The sequence below is a fragment of the Drosophila hydei genome, unplaced genomic scaffold (genome assembly GCF_003285905.1).
Source record: "Drosophila hydei strain 15085-1641.00,03,60 unplaced genomic scaffold, DhydRS2 tig00008139-arrow-pilon, whole genome shotgun sequence".
NCBI lineage: Eukaryota > Metazoa > Arthropoda > Insecta > Diptera > Drosophilidae > Drosophila > Drosophila hydei.
In genome coordinates this window covers 2118432-2140531 of record NW_022045847.1, presented here as the reverse complement: position 1 = coordinate 2140531, position 22100 = coordinate 2118432, and the positions used below count along the sequence as shown (strand labels likewise).

The following is a 22100-nucleotide window of genomic DNA, read 5'->3' as shown; positions in this document are numbered from 1 at the left end:
ACTAATCATAAGGGGCAACAATGGACTGCAAATTATATACTTTAAAAAGTTAAACTTAATTAAGAAAAGTGTTTCAATTAATTGCTAAACGCCTCATCGAAATTAACTTATGTATAAAGCATGCGCAGCGACGGAGCTAGGAGTGTTAAATTCAAATAGTTATTGATTGTTGAACATAGCAAAATTAAAATCCTGTGATTCACTCTGTATGTATATTTACATATGTATTATGTATGAATGCAATGAGCATAAATTTCAAATGTATGTACAAATACTAAACACATGTACATATCTATTTTAAATTGTATATACATATGTACTTAACAAAGGTAGGGAAAACGCGAGGGTAATCGTTTTAGTAATGGCAGCACATATACCTTCAACCATTTATTTCTTTAATGCTTATAAAGTCATCACTAGAAATATAGTTTATAATTCGCATTGACATCATTTTTGGGAGGGAACTTACAAAAGTACAAATTATGTTAGCCAGATTTTGTTTGTATTCGTTATTATAATTACAAAACTGGTTCAGTCTACTTGATCTTTGGTAGTTAGCATACATAGCCAAAAAATGTCATGCTCAAACGTTTTTATATTTTTATTTGATGCGATGATTAATTATTTAACTGTCGGCGAATTTTGTAAATGATATAATTCGCGTTTTAGTTTTTTTATCCAGCCCGAACCCTACACTCAGTTGTCTTTCAATGTAACGGAAACGCAAATTTGAGTAAATCGAAGAGTTTTGTACAATGAACTAGTTAAAAAAATGTATTGCAAGGAAAAGTGTTTAAGTTCCATTAGACTTTACGACACTGTAAATAATGTCGCGGTACCAATTCCCCCCCTACAAAACTGTGAACCATCAGAAATTGCCTACGCATACATACATACATATGTAAACATGTACATTTTAATTCCAAAAATTTATTATTATAATAACTATACGCCCTTTTATGAAACCCATAAGTACGTACGTATGAGTATGAGTACATAGTAAAAACTAATTTTAATAACAGCTTGGACTTGAGTCATTTTGAATGTATCATGCATGTATCTGTAAATGTACATTCATACATGCTTTCGTATGTATGTATGTAGGTTTGTGTATTCATACTTACAGTATCTTCAAAATGATCAAATATTAATTGAGCGTTAATAGTTGTAGTTGTACTGTTAAGTTTTAAGGAATATTTTGTAATAAAATTTAAACTTATATAAAGATTTTGATTTTTCACTGTCATCTTTGTATTTTGCTATCCACTCAATGTTACTCAATGCCATAATTAATAGTGTAAGAGTTTGTAATTCGTTTTATTTAAATGTATTATTTATATTATTTACTATTTCAATATTTAAGTGCTTCAAAATACCCTTTTTAGCACAGTCACAAATATTAAAACTATGAAAAAAGATATTGCCTGTTAAATCTTACAACCTACCACCTGTTCATTTTAAATATATATATATATATATATATATATATATATATATATATATATATATATATATATATATATATTTCCCAACGTCTCAGATCTTAACTAATACCAGGAGTAGTTTCCATTCACAGTGAAATTACAGAAATATGGAATAATAATTTTGGTCGGTATATATTATAAACACCTGTAAGTCACTGTTTTTATTTAAAAGTATCTAAATATCACTCAATACTATTACTAATAAATAAGAAAGAATATTTTTTGGGAGATTATACCATACTGGAAAGCTCTAAAATTATTTTCCAAAGTTTCTCCAGATATGGCCCCAGTAGACATATTTATGCATATAATATATACACTTATGGTAAATCTTAAGAAGGGATCTACAGTAAATTAATTTCAAAATTGTAGGCACCAAAACCTATATAATGCACAAATTGTTTGTTTTGAAAAAGATTGTTTTAGGGGTATCTCAGCGTTGTATGATTAGTGGTTATAAAAGATATAGTATTACCCGATTTGAAATTTAAACATTTCAAAAGGCAAGGAAACCAACGAGTATATATTCCCAACTTTTTTTTAGTTTCCTTATTACAAATTTGTGTGTGACGTGAGTGGAATTTCATAGTAAATGAGTAAATATGTATATATTCAAAGAGATCAGAAAAAATTCCAGAAGTATTTCATTCTATATTATCAAACAATTTGTAAGTAAAACGTACGAGCGAATGAAACGTTGTGTTTAATTGAAAACAGTTGCATTCGACATTATCATAATAACAGCAACGAAGAGTGGAATTGGGCTGCTTTATGATATACTGGAAATTACCAGATATGCATAACACCTAATACAGGATAACGCAGTCTATATTCATCTGATAGTGAGTTTACCTTGCCTTTACTCGGACAATTAAAGTTTTTCGCATTACCATGTCCTAATTGCATAATATATGCTCCAGAAAAGACTTCATAATCTCTTAAAATTCCTGTTTTAACAGAAGTCCAAACTTCAAGTCAACTTCTAGTCTATGGAGAGTACAATAATGACCGAAAGTTTTAGACAATGAAAGAATTTTATGGAAATTTAGTAGCCAAGAGAAAATTATATATATATTCTAATAACGAAATTATTAAATATATATATATTTTCCTTATAAGGATAACAAAAAGGCTTGAAACTTAAAAAACTAGTTATTTACATATACTTATACCTAACACGTTTTATTTAAAATGATTTTTAAAAAATTTGTTCTTTTTAAATTGTTTTATTTTCAAAAATTTCCAACAGATAAAATTATATTGGATTTTTATAAAAACAATTCTAATATTACGATCATTCAATGTTGTAATCCTGGTCAAAGTCGTATTTATCTGCATTAGACGAGGATGCACCCAAACTAAAGCTGTCCAAAACGTCGGTTATTTTTGAAATCTTTTTCTCGTTTCGTACAATTTGTTTCTTCTTTTTCTTTTGTAGCTCTTTAATGTTTTTGTTAATTGATTGATTCTCTGAAAAATTAGACATTTTTTTAAAAATTATTTAATAACGACAATAACTAATAAATACCTTCAAGCAATAGGACAGGATCTGGCTTTTCCTTTTTATCGTCGTCCAATTTTCTTTTACGACCTTTTAAAGGCGGTTCATTTTCAGTTATTTGTGCAGAAACCACCTCTGTATCTTCACGCGGTACCCTCAACTCAAGTGGACCTGTAGATGTTATCTCCATGATGTCATCGGATTTCTCATGACACTGATTCAGTATGTCGGTCTCCATCGACTCAAAGTTATTTACATCGAATTCGCGCGCCTCGGCATGTACAATCGAGGCGCTTATGTGTGCATTCGTATTCTCAATAACTTCAGGTGGTTGAGTACAATATTTGATTTTTCCAGTGTTCCAATCGTTTAGAACACTACGAGCAGCGGCCACCACATCTGGAACACCCTTTTTTAAAAATTTTCCTGTCGATTGTGTATTGACAATTTAAATAAAAAGAAATGTAAAACAATATCCACAATTACTTACCCATTCTGGCTGCTTTTTTTGCGAAGAATTCCTCAAATGTGTCGTAGTTGGTAATATCGTACATTTTACAGAAGTACTCTTTGCTGGCTCTCTTCAAAACGCTCTCGGCTATGCTGAAAGGATCTTTAACGTCACCCACACGCTGAGCATTCTTTAAAACAGCGTGCGCACTTTGATTACTATCGCTGGCAATACTTGTAAAAACAATGCCAGGACAATCTATAAGCTTAATTTTTGAATCAAGTTCAACTTCCTGCATAGCCCTGTTAATAGAAATAAATTTATTATTAATTGGAATTTTAGTTTTATATTAAAAATTATTTGTAATTCCGGGAATAGATTTATAGATTCTTTAAATCGAAATTATTATTTCTTGTAAGGTAATTTAAGCTTATTAAAATTGAGGAGAATACTTACTTAGTGACCCCAGGAGTACTTCCAACCATGCATGAGCGTCCTCGGGTTAGCGAGTTTATGATGGAACTTTTGCCTACATTCGGAATGCCAACAACTCCTACGCGAATCGAGGTTTTAATGCCCTTATTGCGACAATAGTTTGCAAGCATAGACATAAGCAATTCTGCTCCAATGCAGACAGATCCCTGCATAGCTTTTTCGCTCTTCATGTCGCGCAGCTTTCGTCGCCCTAATTTTGATGCCTGATCTTGTGTGGAAGCTTTAAACGCAGTGACGGGAAGGCTTCGCCGAAAGTACTTGATCCAATTATTAAGGTTTTCCCTTGGAACAAGGTCAGCTTTATTCAAAATGAGCACCAGCCGCTTGTTTCCAGGAGCAGCACGCACTGCTCGCTCAACTTCATTGCACCTTGTGCCAAGGGGATCGCGTGCATCGACCACTTCCAGTACAACGTCAGCATTCTCAATTACTTTGCGAAATTCTTTAAAGTACTGCTTTAATGACTGCTCCTTTGTGGCTGCGTTCTTGTATATTTTTTCATTTATATTGCTATCAGCGCTGTTTTCATGCATGATGCCATGCACAGTGCTCCGCATGTCGGCGTCTTCCACCATAGACTCTAGCGACTTGAATTTGTTTTTTTCGCGTTCAGCTTTAATCATATCTCGACGGGTTTGACGTTCAACTTCCTGGCGTTGTTTTGCCTCCTCCACTTCCTTAAGTATATCATCTTTGAACGGGCAAATGTTTGGTATTTGTATTAGTTTTTGTTTTTTGCTGCCTTTCTTGGTATTCTTTTTTGCCTCCCGACGTTCCTTGCGGTTGTGTTCACGAACCTTTTTGTCAATCTTGTGCTTGAGTTTACCAGTCAAACGCTTGGATTTTTTTGCTACAAGTATAAACAATATTAATATGTATCTCAATTTAACAAAATATATGTACACTAACTTTTTAATCGTTTAAGAGCCATTTCTAAATTATTGTCTGGGTCTCAATGCTGCATTCAAACACGTGAAAATAAATGTGCTTCTTCCATGCCCATATGGAGTGGCCATTCACAAAAGAAACTTATTTATGAAAATTTCATTTTCCAACACTGTAAAGTAATTTTAGCGCTGCCAGATAATTTAGAGTCTAGTGATGTAATTATACAACTTGTATGTTCAAAATGTTTATTAAATCATCAATATTGACTGGAATACATTATATTAAACAATGTACAATATCGAAAAGTGCATTTATTCACACAAGTATAATTTTAAGAAAAGCGGAAGATCGTAAGGAAATGTTAGCATCACTGCCGGCTAAAGACGAGGGCACCATTGGCGAGAAATCTGTCGATATTGACACGCTTTTCAACCGGTGAGCGAAGTCATATTCATAAGGCAGTCAAATCAGATAAATAAAAATTTTTCTATTTATGATATTAGAAGGGCAAAATCCTTTCCCGATGCCAATACGGCTACACAGCTTTTCAACGGCATACCCTTCAATGAATTGCCCATTTGCAATATACGTGTGTCACCCAACAACACAATTATTTCAGTGACGGACTATAAAGGCATGTATCGAAATAACTTAAAACAAGACACAAGTTTCTATTCACATTGCTTACTGATTTAGGGGTGCCTCGACTTATACGATCGTGTGGGATTGAAGGCTTTAAAAATACCAGAAAAGGAACGAATATAGCTGCTCAGGCCACTGCTGTTAGCATAAGCGCGGTTGGATGAATATCTCTTGATTTCATTTAATTTGTTGCCTAATGTAATTACTTACTATTTCAGAAAGCTGTTGAGCTTGGATGGAAAACAATTCGAGTGAAAGTTCGTGGCCTAGGACCAGGAAGAATGGTAAATAGTTACTATTATATTTTTAACTTTTAAATAATCTCGATTTATGCACATACTCTAATATTATAGTCGGCTATCAAAGGCTTGCAAATGGGCGGCTTGAATATCATTTCCGTTACTGATAACACGCCTGTATCCTGGAATCCGCCACGACCTCGCAAACAACGAAGCCTTTAATTGAAAAAATACAATTCAAATAGATTTATATAAAATAAATGTGTAAATAAGGAATACATTTTCATTATATACTATATACTATTATACTTGTTCATTTAGTGAAGAGTATTTGCTCTCTTTTTTGTCCCTTCGTATGAATCCCAGATGTGAAAGATGTGTTTTAGAAGCTTTTATTTAGTTTCACTCGCCTTTAAAATATAATATAAAATATATAAGAGAATATGTAGGCTCGCTATCTGCCTATATATCTGGTATCTGGTATATCTCGCATTATTGGTGTGATAAATCAGAATTGACTGATACACAAAGTTTTTTTTTATTTTCACTGAGTATGAAATATAGCCTTGGAAGTACAACCGTCATTTAAATAATATAGATATTTTTACAAATATGCCCATTGCAAGCCGCTAAAGTATATATCTTATAAAGTGTCTTAGCTAGAAACTTAAAAATTAGATTGCTGAGTTGCTGTTAACCTTCTCTATGTATTTACCAAAAATTATTTACATTGAAATAATATTTTGAGTTGCTGTTAACCTTCTCTATGTATTTACCAAAAATTATTTACATTGAAATAATATTTTGAGGACAATTGGGAAACTAAATCTATCAGTTTTGGTGCTGCCAGCATTTAGACCTTGAATAAAATATTCGTGTCCGATATTAGGAATCTTTATATACCCGTAGGTACAATCGTCTGATAGTGTTGGGATTATTTGGTAAAATACAAATCTTTGGTAAATGGCGAAAAAGCGAGTTGCTGATGACATTTTTGTAGATTGCTTAAAAATCATTTATTCATTGGGAATGACTATATCATCTACAGTTTGTAAACTTATTCATGTAAGTTTTGTAAATGGATCACTATTGACTGCGTTAACTCCTTTTAATTATATGGCCATCCTAGTTAAGCGTACTATTTGAAACTATTGCGCATTTTCTCGTATCCCATAGTATATTATAATAATAGAAAGTATATACATAGTTTATTGCGAATATGGGAATGTGGGAAATTCCGCCTCAATTTTAAACAACAGTTTTAAATACCTTTTGAAAATTATGAAAACTAGAAATACCACAAGAGTAAATTAAAAAGTTTTTTCAGCAAAAGATCGAAATAAATAAGAAACGTTGCTGTCTCAAGTTATTATTTATACTACTATACTATACGGTCCCCGATCACATTTGATTAGCATTTTGTTTTTAATATAGTCAAGATTAAGTACCTCACCTTAATTCGATGTAGAAATAATCTCAAAATAAATACTTTGTCGATTAAACAGGTATTGTACACATTTATTGCAAAATCTTTAAGATATGCATTATTTTTAGAATTCTTTACATTTATATCAATAAGTAACTATTTAAAGCTTAAATTAAATTGATTTCTACAATAGTAATATTTTTATGTATAATATTTAAATGGTAGACATATTCTAAGAAATTTGTACAAGGTATTATAGCACAATATTCATAATACGATATTATGAAATTTCCATTTTTATTTGACCTACCTAATAATGCGTTAAAAAACTTAAGAAACTATGAAAGGCATATTATTATATTGCATATCCTTGTATGATTACATACATTCATATAATTATCTACTAAACATATTTTGAATACCATGACTTAAATAATAGTTTTTTTAATTGTTAAATAGTACACCTACTTTTCGTTTGTATGTTAAATGTGGAATGTTTAACGAAATGGAATATAAACTGTGTGTATGTGAATGATTAGACTTAAAATGAACTTATTTGGTTTCACAAAAGCCATTGCTAGCATCTGCTATTCAAATAATTGTCATGACGATGTTGTGTCCTTTTTGTAGTGCCATTCGCAGCTCTTAAGTATTATATTTTGCATGGCTATATACATTGGAGTCAATAAGCAGCGTCTTTGTGTATTGATTAGATTCGAAGGCGCTTTTGGGAAATGACAATTTTTATATTTCCCTAAGTTATTATCGGTCATTTTATTTGTTATATATTTCTTACGCAATGCTAACAGAGCAGTATCATTTGGCTTTATATTTGACTCGCAATTATGGCATCCAGCGGCACCATAGGAAGCATGAAACTGCATATTGGATGAAATACCTGAAAACGTCAGACTCTTGCCTCCAAAGGGATATTGCGACGAATCGGTCTGCCTTTCATCATTGCTGTCATCACGCTTGGGGGTTACACTTTCTTCGTAGTCCATAAATGTGGATGCACAGGAAGGCTGGTATATGACCGCGGAAGCGTGGCCAGAGCGACCAGAGTTTAATGGAGTTCCCTGTTCCCAGGTGTTTGAACGCGGATCGAAGACTTCTACAATTGACAAAAAGTTGTTGCCGTCAAAGCCGCCAATTGCGTAAAGTTTGCCATCTAGTGTGGTCAGCGAAAGAGCGCTTCGTGCGATTTGTATTGGCGCTACCATATCCCATGTCTCGTTCTCTGTATCATATCGCTCTACCGTAGCTAGTTGCCGAGTGCCATCAAATCCACCCACCACGTAGATATACTGATTAATGGCGGCTACACCTGAAATTAAGGTAAATTAAATTGAGAAATCAACCCTGAATAATATCAATTATATTGCACATGTGATAAACAAGCGAAAACCGATCAACTTTACCACATCGTAGAGCTAGCTGTCAGAAAAGACACAAACGTTTCATACGTTAAGCTCAATATAACAATGACAATAAAATTAATTACAATTTATGTAACAGACAGTAGCAAAGAAGCATAGATAAAGTGTAGAAACGTTCTTAATAATTACAAAGGTCTTGAGTTATTAGAGATTACCCTTTTTGAAAGCTTCATGGAAAATATTCACAACATATAGCCTATAGTTTATTTAAATTACTTGAAATTTCCTTCATGGGAAAAGGTTCACAAAAATAAGTGTTTATCGTCTTTTAATAAAGATTAAGGGGTGATCTTACCCGCTCCACTGCGGCCAGTATTTAGGGATGGTAAATAGCTCCATTCATTGTTTTCCGGATGATAACACTCCACACTGGCCAAACGTTCGTTGCCATCAAAGCCACCAATGGCGTAAAGCAGACGGTTAACAACCACGACGCCGACGCCCAAGCGTTTAGAATGCATAGGCTGGACGAGAGTCCATCGATCTTGGTCGGGATCATAGCTATAACAAAAAATGACATTAGTTGTTACTTTGTGAATGTTATGTCTACCTACTATTCAACAGTATTGTGATATTCCATTCCTGCAGATCCACCAACAGCATACATTAGCTCATCCATGACTGCCACCCCGACACGATGGCGCGGTACAGACATTGGTGAGCAGGGTCGCCACGTCTCACTAATCGCACTATAACGATCTACCCAATCGGAATCGTATGAAGAGCCAATGTTGTTATTTCGTCCGCCCACTGCATAGAATCTGCCTTTAAGAAATGCCGCGCCCAGACCGGAACGTGGGATGCGCAGATTTGGTAAGGTAGTCCAAGTTTTGTCATCTACATTGTATGCTTCTAATATGTCCAAGGAATGACGAAAAAATCCGCCAGCGACGAATATCATACGCGTTGTGTTTGGTGTGCGTTCCTTCACGCCTGGACACTTGTGCAATGTTAAGTCTTTAAAGATCTTGGCTAAATATTCGCGGCAGGCAGGAACTTTACGGAGTACGTCACAGTTTTTCATCTGCTCCTTAAGGAAGTTTGGAGTTAGAAACTGACACCGAACAGCGCCAAGTATATGTTCCATTTTAGAATGGCGATTGTCCTCGTCGTATTTCACCCATTTTAGGACAGCATTGTATACATCGCGTTCTTCCTGCACGTTCAATTCATCCCGCCTTATGAGGGCTATCAATTGATAAGCAGACAGCTGCAAAAATTCTTCCTCCTGACATACCTAGGATTTGTATTAATGAATGCCGGCTCATAATAGTAAAAGAACTTTTACTACTCATAACATACTTGCATAAAGTGTCGTTCTATGAAATAGTTTGCTTTCTTCTGTAGCTCGCTACAGCTGTGTTGTTCGGCGAAATTGGCAATGCCGATAGCGTTAGTTGGATCCAGCTGACGTTCCAGAAATGCACAGCACGCATCAATAACATTTTGCACTTGAAACATTGTTGCAGCTGGCAAAAGTTGGCAGACAGTGACTTCTGTTACACGTATTTGTCCAGTGTACATAAAATAAAGAATGCGGGCCATTGCCGTTGGGCAAACCTATGAAAATAGACTGTGCTGTTCATCTATTATAGTAACAAGTCTTAGCTATATAGCCGGATTTACTCTACTTACCCCCTGAAGTTGCACGCGTGACATCTCAGACTCTTTCAGTCCGCCAGTAAACATGGCCTTAAAGTACGGGGATGCAGCGGAAAGAACTACCTTGTGAGCAGGAAATAGCTCCTTTTTCACCTCAAGCACAACGTCTGTAAGCATCCCATGCGACCTCATCATGAACATCATTTTAAGCGCTTCCTTAGCGTAGTTCGACATGCAGAAAGTCATGTCATCGTCTGTTGCATCGTGGTCATCTATTGCACGCGCAGAGTCGAAACGACTGCAGGGTGCTGAGAGGGAACAACTGTCAGAGTGTTCGTTCATCTCTATGTCTGTAAGTAAAAAGGTAGCTAGAAACAGTTTAAATCTGGCTATCTCCTATTTACACTGTCGACTAGAGCATTCTATATTTACGCCCCAAACCCTTTTATAATAGAAGAAGTCTATAATAGACTTGTGTTTAGCAAATGTAAACCACATGTAGAAGAAAGCATATAAAGTTCCGGAAATCTTATACAAACATTGCTGATCAGATTTCTAACTCTGTTCTCCAAAATCTTGAAACTAAATCAATTTAACAATGAGAATTCTTTTTATACCCTGCGAACATTGACAAGGATTGTTGTATGCAACATGCTGTAGAAAGCGGGCCTGACTCAAAATAAAAACACTATAAATATTCAGAATCAGTATCAGGATCAACAGATAAATTTCTCAGTCAATTGTTCGGTTTGTTGATATCGCAGTCCATATTTCATTATAATTAATATTTAGTCTGTTAATCAATAACACAGCATTGAATAGTTGATTCCACCCGACTAGAAGTTTCCCATTTTGTCAACAGAGTATACAAATCCGATTTGTAGCAGTTCGACCGTGTTGTCAAATTAAAAAAAAAATTGGCGATAAAGCCAGTCAACGCTACCAGGTGAGCGCAAAGTCCAACGACTACACGAAAAATATGCCGAGCAAAACTTTTGTTTTGTAGAATGGTTCGTTTTCTGTGTACTCTACGATGTTTAAATTCAAGTTAAAATCATTTTATTACTGCGAGACCTTAGATAGTAAGCTATCAATAATTCACTAACATATCATTTATATTTTAATTTACACCATATATACATATATCCCACATTGGTTTTGTTTAATTATATAACCTTTTGTTTCAGAGGTTTTTTTTTTGGATTCAACACATACGAACTGAAAGAGATCAGCTTATTGAGCTAACAACTTCGACATTGACTGATTGTGCGTACTGATCAACTGATCAAATTTCTGCTTTGTCATCCCCTCACTACAAATCTACGCAGCTGGTAACGGGTGACAGGTAACGGTGGTATCGCTATGTACGTTGTGACGAGTTACGGGATGCGTTTACTCTGTTAACTTTTACATCGTGCCTAAGGAATAATATATGGATAAAATGATCAACTTTATTTTTATAGATTAGTTTGGAGAAATGGTAAACGAAGAAAGGTTTTTAAAAACCTGACAGATTTTTACTCTTGTTTTCTTTTCGTTACTAATTTAGAATAAGTTTAGGGTATTTAAGGTGCAAACTTTTATAGATAGTCAAATGCAATGTCATGATTCAAATACGAAAAATCAGCGATAAACTTAAATATCAAACAATTATCATTAATTGTGAGTTAACAAAATTTATAATGCAGTTTATAAGATAGATCTGTTAAATATTTTAGGTACATCTAGGTCGAGAAACAATTTAGAATTAACCCAGAATGGAAAATATCGAAATATATTGTCCTGACAAAAAATCATTTTACACAAGCTGTTGTATATATTGTAGGTAAATTCGCTTTTAATTTGATTCTATTTATGTGTTCTTTTTATAGCATATCATTAATTACTTTAGTTAATATAAATAAATATAAAAATGTTAGAGTTTGTTATGTATTACTTTATAAATATTCAAAATCCTAACTTAAATTGTTGTGATCATGCACATCATAAAGCCATTAAGAATAATTCAATAACTAAAAAGTGGATTAATCGCCAACAAACTTACTTGTTAAACTTATTTAAATATATATATAGATGGCATACTATAGGTTCGGTTACGTGCCGGAAACACATACATATGTGCATACATAAACACATATGTGTGATTGCAAACACACACACTTACATTCTAAAGTGACGTGCTGTTGGCATGAGTCTGCATAAAATACGCCTATCTTGAGCGCGAGGAGTTCCCTTCACGTTATCTTAATCAAGTGTGCGATAAACACAAATACATAGATAGAATGGAAACGATAGAGAGAGAGAGAAATAGTGTCAAATCATGATGAGAAGGCACAAATGCACACATGTTCAATTGCATGCATTCATGCGCGGTATTTACATACGCATACGTGTGTATAAACAAATGCTTCAGATAAAAATACTCAGTACAGCTGAGAGCGAAACAACTTTTGTTATTACTGTAAAGATATTTTAATATGGAAATGTCCATACCGCAATATGAATGTACATTTACAGATGTAATTTCTTGCATGCTTAACCACCAACAACTTGTTGATTTTGTCAATCTGTATGAAGCTAACAGAGATCATGAGTTACCGTAATTGCCAGTACATTCATACAATATTCGCGGATAATTCTTAAATTGTAATCATTCTAGATATGTACATTCAAAGAAAATCTTACTATCACGTGTATATAAAAATTGTTTAATTCTGTTATGTGTATCAAACAGCTGATAAATTGGCCAAAACGTTGGTAACTTTTGTTTTATTATTTTTAATCATTTAAAACACATCAACAAACACATCATTAAAATGAAAGTAACATTTTCAAAGAATAAATAACACATAAATTCGTATACTTTTTATATTTAATTACATTTTATTTATAAATTATTATACCGTTTCTTATTATTCGTTCGCTGCACTCACAGCCACAACCTGACGCAACTTTCAACTAAAACATTTCAGTGTTACCATATAACCAAAAATACCATTATGGATATTCCACGAAAATATAATTTAAATAAATTTATTTGGATTATATTAGTGTGTGCTGATATTCCTATTTGTCACTTCCTTTTTTATGTTATTTTTTTTTTTATATTTTTAAGTTTTGAACATTCATCTTATTGTAAAAAAGATTAAAGATTACTATACCTTGTTTTATTACCCTTAATTTTTTCAGTATTTTTTACCATGTAAAATTCTGTTCAATTTTAATAGTAATGGTCACTTGTACTATTTTCTGTAGGCTTTTCACTGTGCATAATACTCTTAACACGAAAAATTATATTAATTATAGTTCTAATAATTATAATTATGGCAACATCGAGTATACGAAAGCACAGCGCATCTGTGATATTCTTCCACGGTTCTGGCGATACTGGACCAAATCTAATAGAATGGGTCCGGTTTTTACTTGGGCGAGATTTTGACCTTTCACATGTAAAATTGATATACCCAACAGCTCCAACGCAAAAATATACACCATTAAATGGACAGCTGTCCACAGTGTGGTTCGATCGACGATCAGTTAATATCGCAGCACAAGAAAGCAAAAAGAGCATGTCGCAGAGTTATGAAATTGTCCAGAAGCTAATCCAGAATGAAATAGACCTTGGTATACCCTTGAATCGCATAATTGTCGGTGGGTTTTCAATGGGTGGGGCTTTAGCTTTACACACTGGTTACCATCTAAATACTGGTCTAGCTGGCGTATTTGCCCACTCATCTTTCCTCAATCGTAAATCTGTGGTCTACGAATCTTTGGAAAACCAAAAACAACCAAAAAGCACACTGCCTGAACTTCGTATGTTCCACGGAGAGCGCGATACACTGGTTCCTCTAGAATGGGGGCTGGAGACATTTGAATCCCTGCAAAAATTGGGTATCACAGGCACATTTATACCTTTAAAGAACACATTACACGAACTAAAACGAAGCTCACTTCTCGATTTGCAGGAATGGATAGCAAAAAAGTTGCCGCCTTTAAATACTGATATTTCTAATAAACTTTGATAAAATATAGAGACCATTTATTTTTAATAAATGCTATGAATGAATTTTCTAAATTTGTGTATTGGGAATAATACCGTTACAACAGGTGGAAGCACACAGACAAGGCTTTCCATTTAACATTCCATTGTAAGAATCTTCCCCAGCATAGTGAAAACATAATTCTTCATTGGCACAAATATCACGTTTAGCAAAGATCCCTACAACAGATTCAATCAGAAATAAAAACAACGTTTTAATAATCCTCTCAAGCTAATCGCTTACCAATTTTTGGTATGGGACAGTTAGTTCGTACGGGTAAAATCTGGCAATTTGGTTGACAGCTATGATTTAGATAACGACCGATATTTCCACGTTTAGATGGATCCACAATAGTAAGCAAAATTTTTGAACTTTGTACATTAGAATGTTCATAAAGACATAAAATGTAGTTCATTTGGCCATTTCGATCAACGAATTTAATGCGTCTCTGAGCCTCTGATAGAGTTAAAAGCTCGCCAGCATATTCACAGATAAAAGCCCCGCTGGGAATATCTGCAGCAGTACGTAATCCTTTCGATTTATATAATGGTGAATCAAAAACTTCTAGTTTTTGTCGAGGTCCGTATTGCACTCGACGATTTAGGCATTGAGTAGCCTTGCATTCACAAAGATCATTACACTCAACGATTGATCGAAATTGTTTATCTTCATTTGGCATTAAAACCAATTCATCCTTCACATGCATGTATTTAAGTCCTCCCTTGTGACAAAATTCAATATTATTGCAGCAATTATTATTATTCGAACATTTACAGGATAAAGTCAGCTGAGAATTGAAGTCGTCCTTTAGGTTTCTGAACTCTGGACTTCCGTCATCGTGCATGAGTACATTTTCTAATATGTATTCTAAATTTTCCACATGTTCGTAGTCATCTTCTATTTCAATTAATGCTGCCATCTAACTTTTCATCAGTTGAATTTGGTTTGTTTATGGTTTTCGATACATCAAATGCAAAGTTGCTTTTAAGATATCGATGTATCGATTACACATATATAAATTTCATTTATTAAAATGATTGTTAAATTAAATTAAAGAAAAATACTTTTTTTGTTATTCGTTTTTCTTATTTATTATATTTTAATTTGTACGATATATACTCACAGAAAATATAACAAAATTCAAGTTATTTGATTAAATAAGCATACATGTTTGTTAAGTTTAGATGTATGAGAATAATTTATTATTTATAAATTCGGAATTAATTAATTTCACATAATTTTATTGATGTGACTAAATAACGCATATGTAGATACCCTGTACCTACTTATGGAATCAAGAATCACGGCCCTATAGGGAAACCCCAACACGAATATCCTGCGAGATATGCCTAAAAAGTTATTACATATTTATTGTTAAAAAAGTTATCACAGTCCGAAAAATGCAGTCCAAGTTTAACCAAAAATATGAAAGGACCTTTATTACGAAAACTGAATTAAAATTGAGCATAAAACACAGAGTGAAAGTTGTATTCCTAAACACAAAATATTTAATAGTCGTTAAGGATACAAAAAATGTTCTTATTAAATATTTATTCATGTTGTTTTATTCTTCTATGAGTACAAATAATGTCCAATCCAATAAAATCGATAATAAAAAAACCAGTTTGTGGCCATCGACTTGCTCAACATCTACCAGGCATGCATAAAGCAGTAGCTGTATGCAGATACATACAAACAAACCGTAAAACAGAAACTCTCCATAGCCGTTCCATCGTTCAATGATTCCACCATTTTCATAGCATTCGCAGGCGCAGCACTTACACCGTGCATAACACACAGACGTGTGTGTGTTTGTTACATACTCATTGTGCTCGCTTTCGTCCATACAAATTACACTGTGCAATATAATTTTCACGTTTTGTAAATGTATGGTTCTTAAACCTGCGCAATCTGTGGGCCAGGTTTTAATAGCCAATTCATACAAATTTAAAGACGTATTTTCAATTTTATATTTCAAATCTAATGCCGCTGAATAATTTGAATTTTTACTTTCTGGGGCGCCCACTACAATCCACGAAGTTATAGGATTACGGATTAAGGATTATGCTTATCCGATAATTTATAAATCACCTTGCCGGGATTTAACATCTTAAAATATGTTCAAGTCAATTTAGCATAGTTTTTCATATAAAATATGAAATTTTTAATTTATGTATTAAAGAAAAATTGTAACATACAAATATAAATTTATAAATAAATTATAACAAATACTTCATATTCAGATATTTACTGTAGATTTCTACAACTTGTGGAAAGCGTGGTGGTGGTAGTGCTGGTGGTGATCGAGACTCGGATGCATTTGCTTTCAACAGCTGGTTTTTCAATAGCGTTCTCGTACATTTCTAGTTGGAGTTTTTTGTTTCATTTCAAATAGCTTGGAAACAATTTGACTGGCTAGGAGTAAATCCATCATAAACTACGTAACTACAGAACAAAAACCATCAACACCAACCTCATTGTTCTAAAACTATATGAATATTGGTACTATAGTTTGATATCTTAAAAATGGGCATGTAGAGAAATTTCCATTAATAAATAAAAATATAGGTATATATGCCTTGTGAATAATAGAAGCTAATTAATATATACATACATTTGTAAAATACAAATACAAAAACAAAATAATTTCGAGTTCTCTTTTATTCTGAGTACCTGAAAACTGGTGTCGCACGGTTCAACCTTTTATTATTACACCATGCCTTAGATCAGTAAACCGTACTTATGTGCGCATATATATATATGAGTATGCATACATACCGCCGTCTCTCTCACAAACGCCGAGTAGCTACCAGACCAGACAGTTTTCGTTTTCAGTGTCTCAACATCCTCAGGCGTGGTACGTTGTGTGTTGTTGCGAGAGTACAGAAATTCGAAATATACACGCTCTACGTTTGTACGTTCGAAGATTTTTTGCCGCAAAAACCCAGCAGCTAATTTAATTATATTTCAATAACGACTAAATAAATAACTCAAGATGTGCAAATGCTTAGCCGGAAACGTTGCATGCTGGTAAGTTTCATGAAATACAAATAGACTGACTGTATTTGTATGTGCGTGTCTACATACATACATGTATGTGCGTGCATGAATAAAAAAGTTGCGTACTTGGATATTTGTATGTAAAGCGATATTCAAGAGCACACACATCTATATGTATGTGCATGGATTATATATATGGCAAATAAAGCTGCAAATACATTATACATGTATTTGTGTCTGTATAATTAATTTTAAATATTGCGATCATAGTTTACATTTTATGATATTCTTTAATTTGATTAAACATCTCTTTGCTAGTTTCCTGTATGTATGTATGTCAGTCTGTATGCATGAAAACACATCTAAATATAAGTGAGATAACAAAAGTGGACCAAAATGTTTCCATATCAAAGTTGTCGCTTGAGATTAAGTTATTTACCAGCAGCAAGACTGCCTGCATTCAATTTGCATATCTACGTGTATGTACGAAAATACCGGTAAAATAGCAAGGTAAAGTATTAAGCGTTGACATAAACCAAAATAAATCTAAGTATATTTTTACTCTGCACTTCTGAGGAAGAATGTAACATGCTGAAATATATAGAATATTAAAGTTTTATTTTTTGTATATATATATACATATATATACATCTATATATATATATAATGAAGTCTAATGAAGTCGTGAAATTTAAAATAGCGGCATGTAAGAATATAATCATATATATTGAGGAGCAGCATATGGTCAAAAACTGTACCATCCATATATTAGAGTTGGAATTCTCTGGAGAAAGACAGTTATATTATATGATCTGTCCATTAAGGTGTGATACTAGGAAAACAAGTTCGAAAGTTATTTACTTGTTTATTATGAATCATGTCTATATAACTTTAATTATTATTTATTATTCAGTTGTTATCAAATTAAATATTCCATATGAGAAGTAATCGGAATGCCAGTTTTTTAAGAATTACTAGCTATGGTAGCTATTACGATAAGTGAATATTACATACTACACTAGCTTGAGATGAGAACTCGGAACATCGTGGTTGTTTCTATTATTCAAATGGAAAATTATTCATAGCGCAGAAATTCCTTATCCTGTTTCATGACAAAATAGCATTATTGTACGAATGTAAATATGTAGTAATGTATAGTATATACTAATTGCCAGACACTGTCACCCTCCTTTGTCACAGTTATATGTAAGTTAGTTATATGTAAGTATATATATGCATTAACTTTCTCTTTTTTTTTGTATCTCTATTACAAATGCGTATACGCCTGGCTCCAGCTTGTCTCGGCTCCACTCAGGCGAGACAGCATAGCGATGTTTTGTTGTTTGTTCTACTTTCGGGGTAGCGCACACCCAGGATAATATTCAGTTGGTCGACAGCTGGGCGCCAATTTGACATTTTTATGCATAAGCACCCAGGAAATAACATGGTTGCGTGCACAAGGGTAGCCTTTACTATTTTCATTTTTAGTTTAATGTCACCCATTTTGCCACAGAATGAGTAAGTTATGGAACCCCGCATCTACGACCCCAAAAAGTAGATATGTAGAATGCTTATGAGCATCAAAAGTGAGAGGGCATGCCCCTACTACCAGTCTTTTTTATAATCCTGAACAGTTTGAGGTTGGTTAATTACGCTGTAAAACAATGCAAAAATAATTAACATTAGGTAAAATAATGACTAATTTTATTAGATTATTTTACATAGCTAAGCTACTCGCATTGGATCAATATTTTTTAATATGAACAAAACTCAATTTACACCCAGCCTAAAGGCATAATTACTTAGTTTATTTATTTATTTATATTACCAAGAAAATTGAAACAGATATTGCAAAATTTGTTTTTTTTTGAAAATGTCTTAAAAATGCGTATTCAATTACGATTTTGACTCTTACTTATGAGTAATCTGTTATCAGCATCGACCAACTTATTATAAAAACAAAATAAAAAGATTTTATGTATAGTATTTGATGATTGTAGTAATACGTCTTTGTCTCTACCCGCAGTATCCGACTAGCATGCAAAGTTTCTTGTATTCAACAGATTCCTTCATGTCCTCATTTAATCAACTGCGCAATAAATTCAGCGAATCCCTCTCTTTAAAACTCAATTAAAATGAACAATATCACGTTATTAGTTGGTAGCTGTTGTAATTGACTTTAATCGTCAGTCCGATTTCAATTAGAAAATACTATTATATAATATTTTATTTTTATAAGCATATATTTTATATTTATATATAATAGTTAATAGTAATGTTAGTATTTCTAGTTCTCCGATAATTAACTCGGTTGAAGATATCTCAAAAACTTGTACATATAGAACACAAGACAATATGATATATATTTGAACAAATCTCTCGATTCTGAGCTTGGATTATTCATTCAAGGACGAAGAATCAACATTCGAAGAGTTAGTCCAGAATTCGCCTGATAATGGGTTCAGCGTATACAAATAATAAATATATAAACTGAAGCAAGGATGCTGTAAGTAAACTTGTAATGTGTAAGATGATTTGATTTCGGCAGTTATCTAAGCTTTATCATAATTTCCAAATCATGGATAATGTACATTTTAAGCTGGTATATTACTAAGTATTTATCAACATAAATTGATATTTAATTCTGTCTATTTTCAGCTGCTTCAGCTGCGCACTTAGCATGCTGCTATCGATAATTAGTGCATTCTTTGTGGTGTTTGTAATTGTCGGATTGCTTGTGTACTTCTTTTATTACCATGAGCAAGACAACCAAGATGTCAACAAGATTAAAAATGACATTCAAGATGGCTTTAAGAATACGTACGATAAAATCAAAAATGGTTTAAATCAATAATTTGAGAGGTATTATTGACACAATTCTGATTTTTTTTTCATATATGTTGTTTTAATATGTAATCATGTCTGTAAACTCTTTTATTTCTAGTGCCAATCAACATTAAAAATAACCTTTGATAAACTAGCTTTTACGGGATGTGTTTCCTTTTCAAACAGACCACCATAATGACCTAAACTGCAGTTCAAACACAACAAAACGAATCGATCGATGAAATTTTTGCTTTGAAATCGTCGATAACATACAAACATTATTTATAAGCTTTGATAAATATTTATAAAAACAAAAAAACATCTTATAAACTATAAAAATTTATTTATTCCATTTTTCGTCAATATACAATAAAAGCATTTATTATATGTAATTAATAATTTTGTTTTTATATTGATCCAGTTTATGTCTGCTCTTTATATTCATATCATTCATTAATCATATCATCTTCAAACTTTCCATATTAATATTAACCTATAAGACGCTATTATAGCTACAGAATTAGGAATATGCATTTAGGTATGCAAACCCTGACTTAAAATATATGGTAGATATAGATAGTGTAGTGGGTGCAAATCTAACAAACAATTTCTAAGCCAGAAACAAAATAATTGCTATGGCTCTCACCTCTTATATATACGCTCTTTTGAAGGCAACTAGAAAGAAGCTATATCTGCCGCAGCCCTATGCAGGTAAATTAACGGTACAGATGTTGTAGACTCCCTCTCAAGATTATGTGGAGTGGTAAACCGGCAAAAAGTACTTCATTTGCGTTTTGATCACTGTTGATCTCCTCCACAGAAATGCATATAAATTATGTAATCCACTCATTGGGACGTGGCAAGTCCAAAACGATTTTTAAATAATTTGAATTGTTTTTGTTGATCGAGCAATCAGTTGCATCCGACTGAAACTTACTCGTTGATATCAAACATTTCAGAGTCAGCAACTTCGTAAGTTGTGTATGCAATATATAATCAATAATCAGATAAAAAAGTTACATATGGTATTTATTTTTGTTTATTTCAAACATATTGTATATTAAATGTAAATATAAATATTAATATTTGATTTTCCAGGATATAGAGTGTTAAATAAATCGGTGCTTCTATTATATATGTCCTTAGAATAAATATGTACACAATATTCTTATGGAAAGTATTTTTGCCTATATCTTATTTTTAAATACATATGTACAAGAAGTTTAACTGATTGTGCTCATTTAATCATATGTATTATGTCAATATGGCAGTTATTACTTAAGTATTTGATGTTTGCGACAATCGACTAAGAAACAGGCATAAATTATTAAAATAAATGCAAATGCGTGGTCAGGGAGCTCTGGTCGCGTTGTATTTAAATATTGCCTATATTTATTCACTGCTTTTAATTTAACTTTAAACGATCCTTGACTGATTCTAACATATTTCGCTTTCTGCTTGACGAACATTGTATTATGCTTTTTTCCATTTTTGATATTTTATTAGATTACTGCATTAAATTGGTAAGTTCTATGTGCACTTTAAGAACTGTTGAATAATAAGCATATATGGAAATATAAATGTCTCGACATATAAAACAAGGTTGGAAGGAATATCTTGTGCTAATATGCTCTCAATATTTACGCCTTGATATGTAGAGGAAAGCAAAGGTAAACTCACTGGAACATTTGGTGATTAGCTATTGGAAATTTCTGGGTGGCTTCTTGGAACAAGTTGCTTGGCTCTCAATTTTGTTGCCAAAAATACAAAATTCATAAAATTATTAAACTAAATTGCGATACAATAATTACTTAAAATATTATTTTGTATAATTAAAAATCGAAACAAATGTATGAAGTGCGCATAGAAATTCTTGATAACTCACAAACTCTATTGGACAATTTAGTCGATAGCCAATATTAGAATTTAAATAGTTTTGCGGATGCTTATATTGTGTAAAAGAAATGTAAATAAAAAAGTCCTTGGTAAATTTTTGATAAGTGTAAGTAAACTAATATACCCAAAACATTTTGGTAGGATGTACATAGGAACAGAATTCTTAAATGA

At 32.8% G+C, this 22100-nt stretch overlaps 4 protein-coding genes and 1 long non-coding RNA gene across 8 annotated transcripts; 3 read left to right on the top strand and 2 right to left on the bottom strand.

The window, feature by feature from the left end:
- Positions 1 to 2764: 2764 nt before the first annotated feature.
- On the bottom strand, positions 2765 to 4954 carry LOC111602403 (guanine nucleotide-binding protein-like 3 homolog). Its single transcript, XM_023319431.2, has 5 exons — positions 4841 to 4954; positions 3893 to 4781; positions 3476 to 3738; positions 3013 to 3411; positions 2765 to 2954 (listed from the first exon to the last, which is right to left on the bottom strand). Exons 1-5 carry the CDS (start codon positions 4860 to 4862, stop codon positions 2779 to 2781), a joined length of 1749 nt encoding a protein of 582 aa, XP_023175199.2. The 5' UTR covers positions 4863 to 4954; the 3' UTR covers positions 2765 to 2778.
- Positions 4955 to 4991: 37 nt separating this feature from the next.
- Positions 4992 to 5959, top strand: LOC111602410 (28S ribosomal protein S11, mitochondrial). Its single transcript, XM_023319442.2, has 5 exons — positions 4992 to 5254; positions 5323 to 5453; positions 5516 to 5616; positions 5680 to 5745; positions 5815 to 5959. Exons 1-5 carry the CDS (start codon positions 5052 to 5054, stop codon positions 5920 to 5922), a joined length of 609 nt encoding a protein of 202 aa, XP_023175210.2. The 5' UTR covers positions 4992 to 5051; the 3' UTR covers positions 5923 to 5959.
- Positions 5960 to 7593: 1634 nt separating this feature from the next.
- On the bottom strand, positions 7594 to 13343 carry LOC111602537 (kelch-like ECH-associated protein 1). 4 transcript variants are annotated; one of them, XM_023319671.2, is made up of 6 exons: positions 13329 to 13343; positions 10201 to 10517; positions 9868 to 10125; positions 9120 to 9802; positions 8861 to 9066; positions 7594 to 8453 (listed from the first exon to the last, which is right to left on the bottom strand). In XM_023319671.2, exons 2-6 carry the CDS (start codon positions 10507 to 10509, stop codon positions 7729 to 7731), a joined length of 2181 nt encoding a protein of 726 aa, XP_023175439.2. In that variant the 5' UTR covers positions 10510 to 10517; positions 13329 to 13343; the 3' UTR covers positions 7594 to 7728. The 4 variants fall into 4 exon arrangements, with proteins under 4 accessions (XP_023175439.2, XP_023175457.2, XP_023175447.2 ...); XM_023319689.2 differs by lacking the exon at positions 13329 to 13343 and adding an exon at positions 13071 to 13139; XM_023319679.2 differs by lacking the exon at positions 13329 to 13343 and adding an exon at positions 13048 to 13126.
- A 66-nt stretch (positions 13344 to 13409) lies between these two features.
- Positions 13410 to 14222, top strand: LOC111602562 (lysophospholipase-like protein 1). The gene has a single exon (XM_023319722.1). The coding sequence runs from the start codon at positions 13491 to 13493 to the stop codon at positions 14187 to 14189; it is 699 nt and encodes a 232-aa protein (XP_023175490.1). The 5' UTR covers positions 13410 to 13490; the 3' UTR covers positions 14190 to 14222.
- Positions 14223 to 17035: 2813 nt separating this feature from the next.
- Positions 17036 to 20347, top strand: LOC111602609. Its single transcript, XR_002751625.2, has 3 exons — positions 17036 to 17237; positions 19866 to 20069; positions 20152 to 20347. It is a non-coding gene; the product is annotated as an uncharacterized LOC111602609 (long non-coding RNA).
- Positions 20348 to 22100: the final 1753 nt, after the last annotated feature.

Bases quoted from the DNA above. Each gene is read 5' to 3' on its own strand.
- LOC111602410 (XM_023319442.2), top strand. From the start codon at position 5,052: ATGTTCAAAATGTTTATTAAATCATCAATATTGACTGGAATACATTAT. The intron at 5,255-5,322 runs GTGAGCGAAGTC...TTATGATATTAG, and splicing joins ATTGACACGCTTTTCAACCG to AAGGGCAAAATCCTTTCCCG. The intron at 5,746-5,814 runs GTAAATAGTTAC...CTAATATTATAG, and splicing joins GCCTAGGACCAGGAAGAATG to TCGGCTATCAAAGGCTTGCA.
- LOC111602562 (XM_023319722.1), top strand. From the start codon at position 13,491: ATGGCAACATCGAGTATACGAAAGCACAGCGCATCTGTGATATTCTTC.
- LOC111602403 (XM_023319431.2), bottom strand. From the start codon at position 4,862: ATGGCTCTTAAACGATTAAAAA. The intron at 3,739-3,892 runs GTAAGTATTCTC...TTCTATTAACAG, and splicing joins AGTACTCCTGGGGTCACTAA to GGCTATGCAGGAAGTTGAAC. The intron at 3,412-3,475 runs GTAAGTAATTGT...CACAATCGACAG, and splicing joins AAAAAAAGCAGCCAGAATGG to GAAAATTTTTAAAAAAGGGT.
- LOC111602537 (XM_023319671.2), bottom strand. From the start codon at position 10,509: ATGAACGAACACTCTGACAGTTGTTCCCTCTCAGCACCCTGCAGTCGT. The intron at 9,803-9,867 runs GTATGTTATGAG...TACAAATCCTAG, and splicing joins TAGAACGACACTTTATGCAA to GTATGTCAGGAGGAAGAATT. The intron at 8,454-8,860 runs GTAAGATCACCC...CCTTAATTTCAG, and splicing joins TACTGGCCGCAGTGGAGCGG to GTGTAGCCGCCATTAATCAG.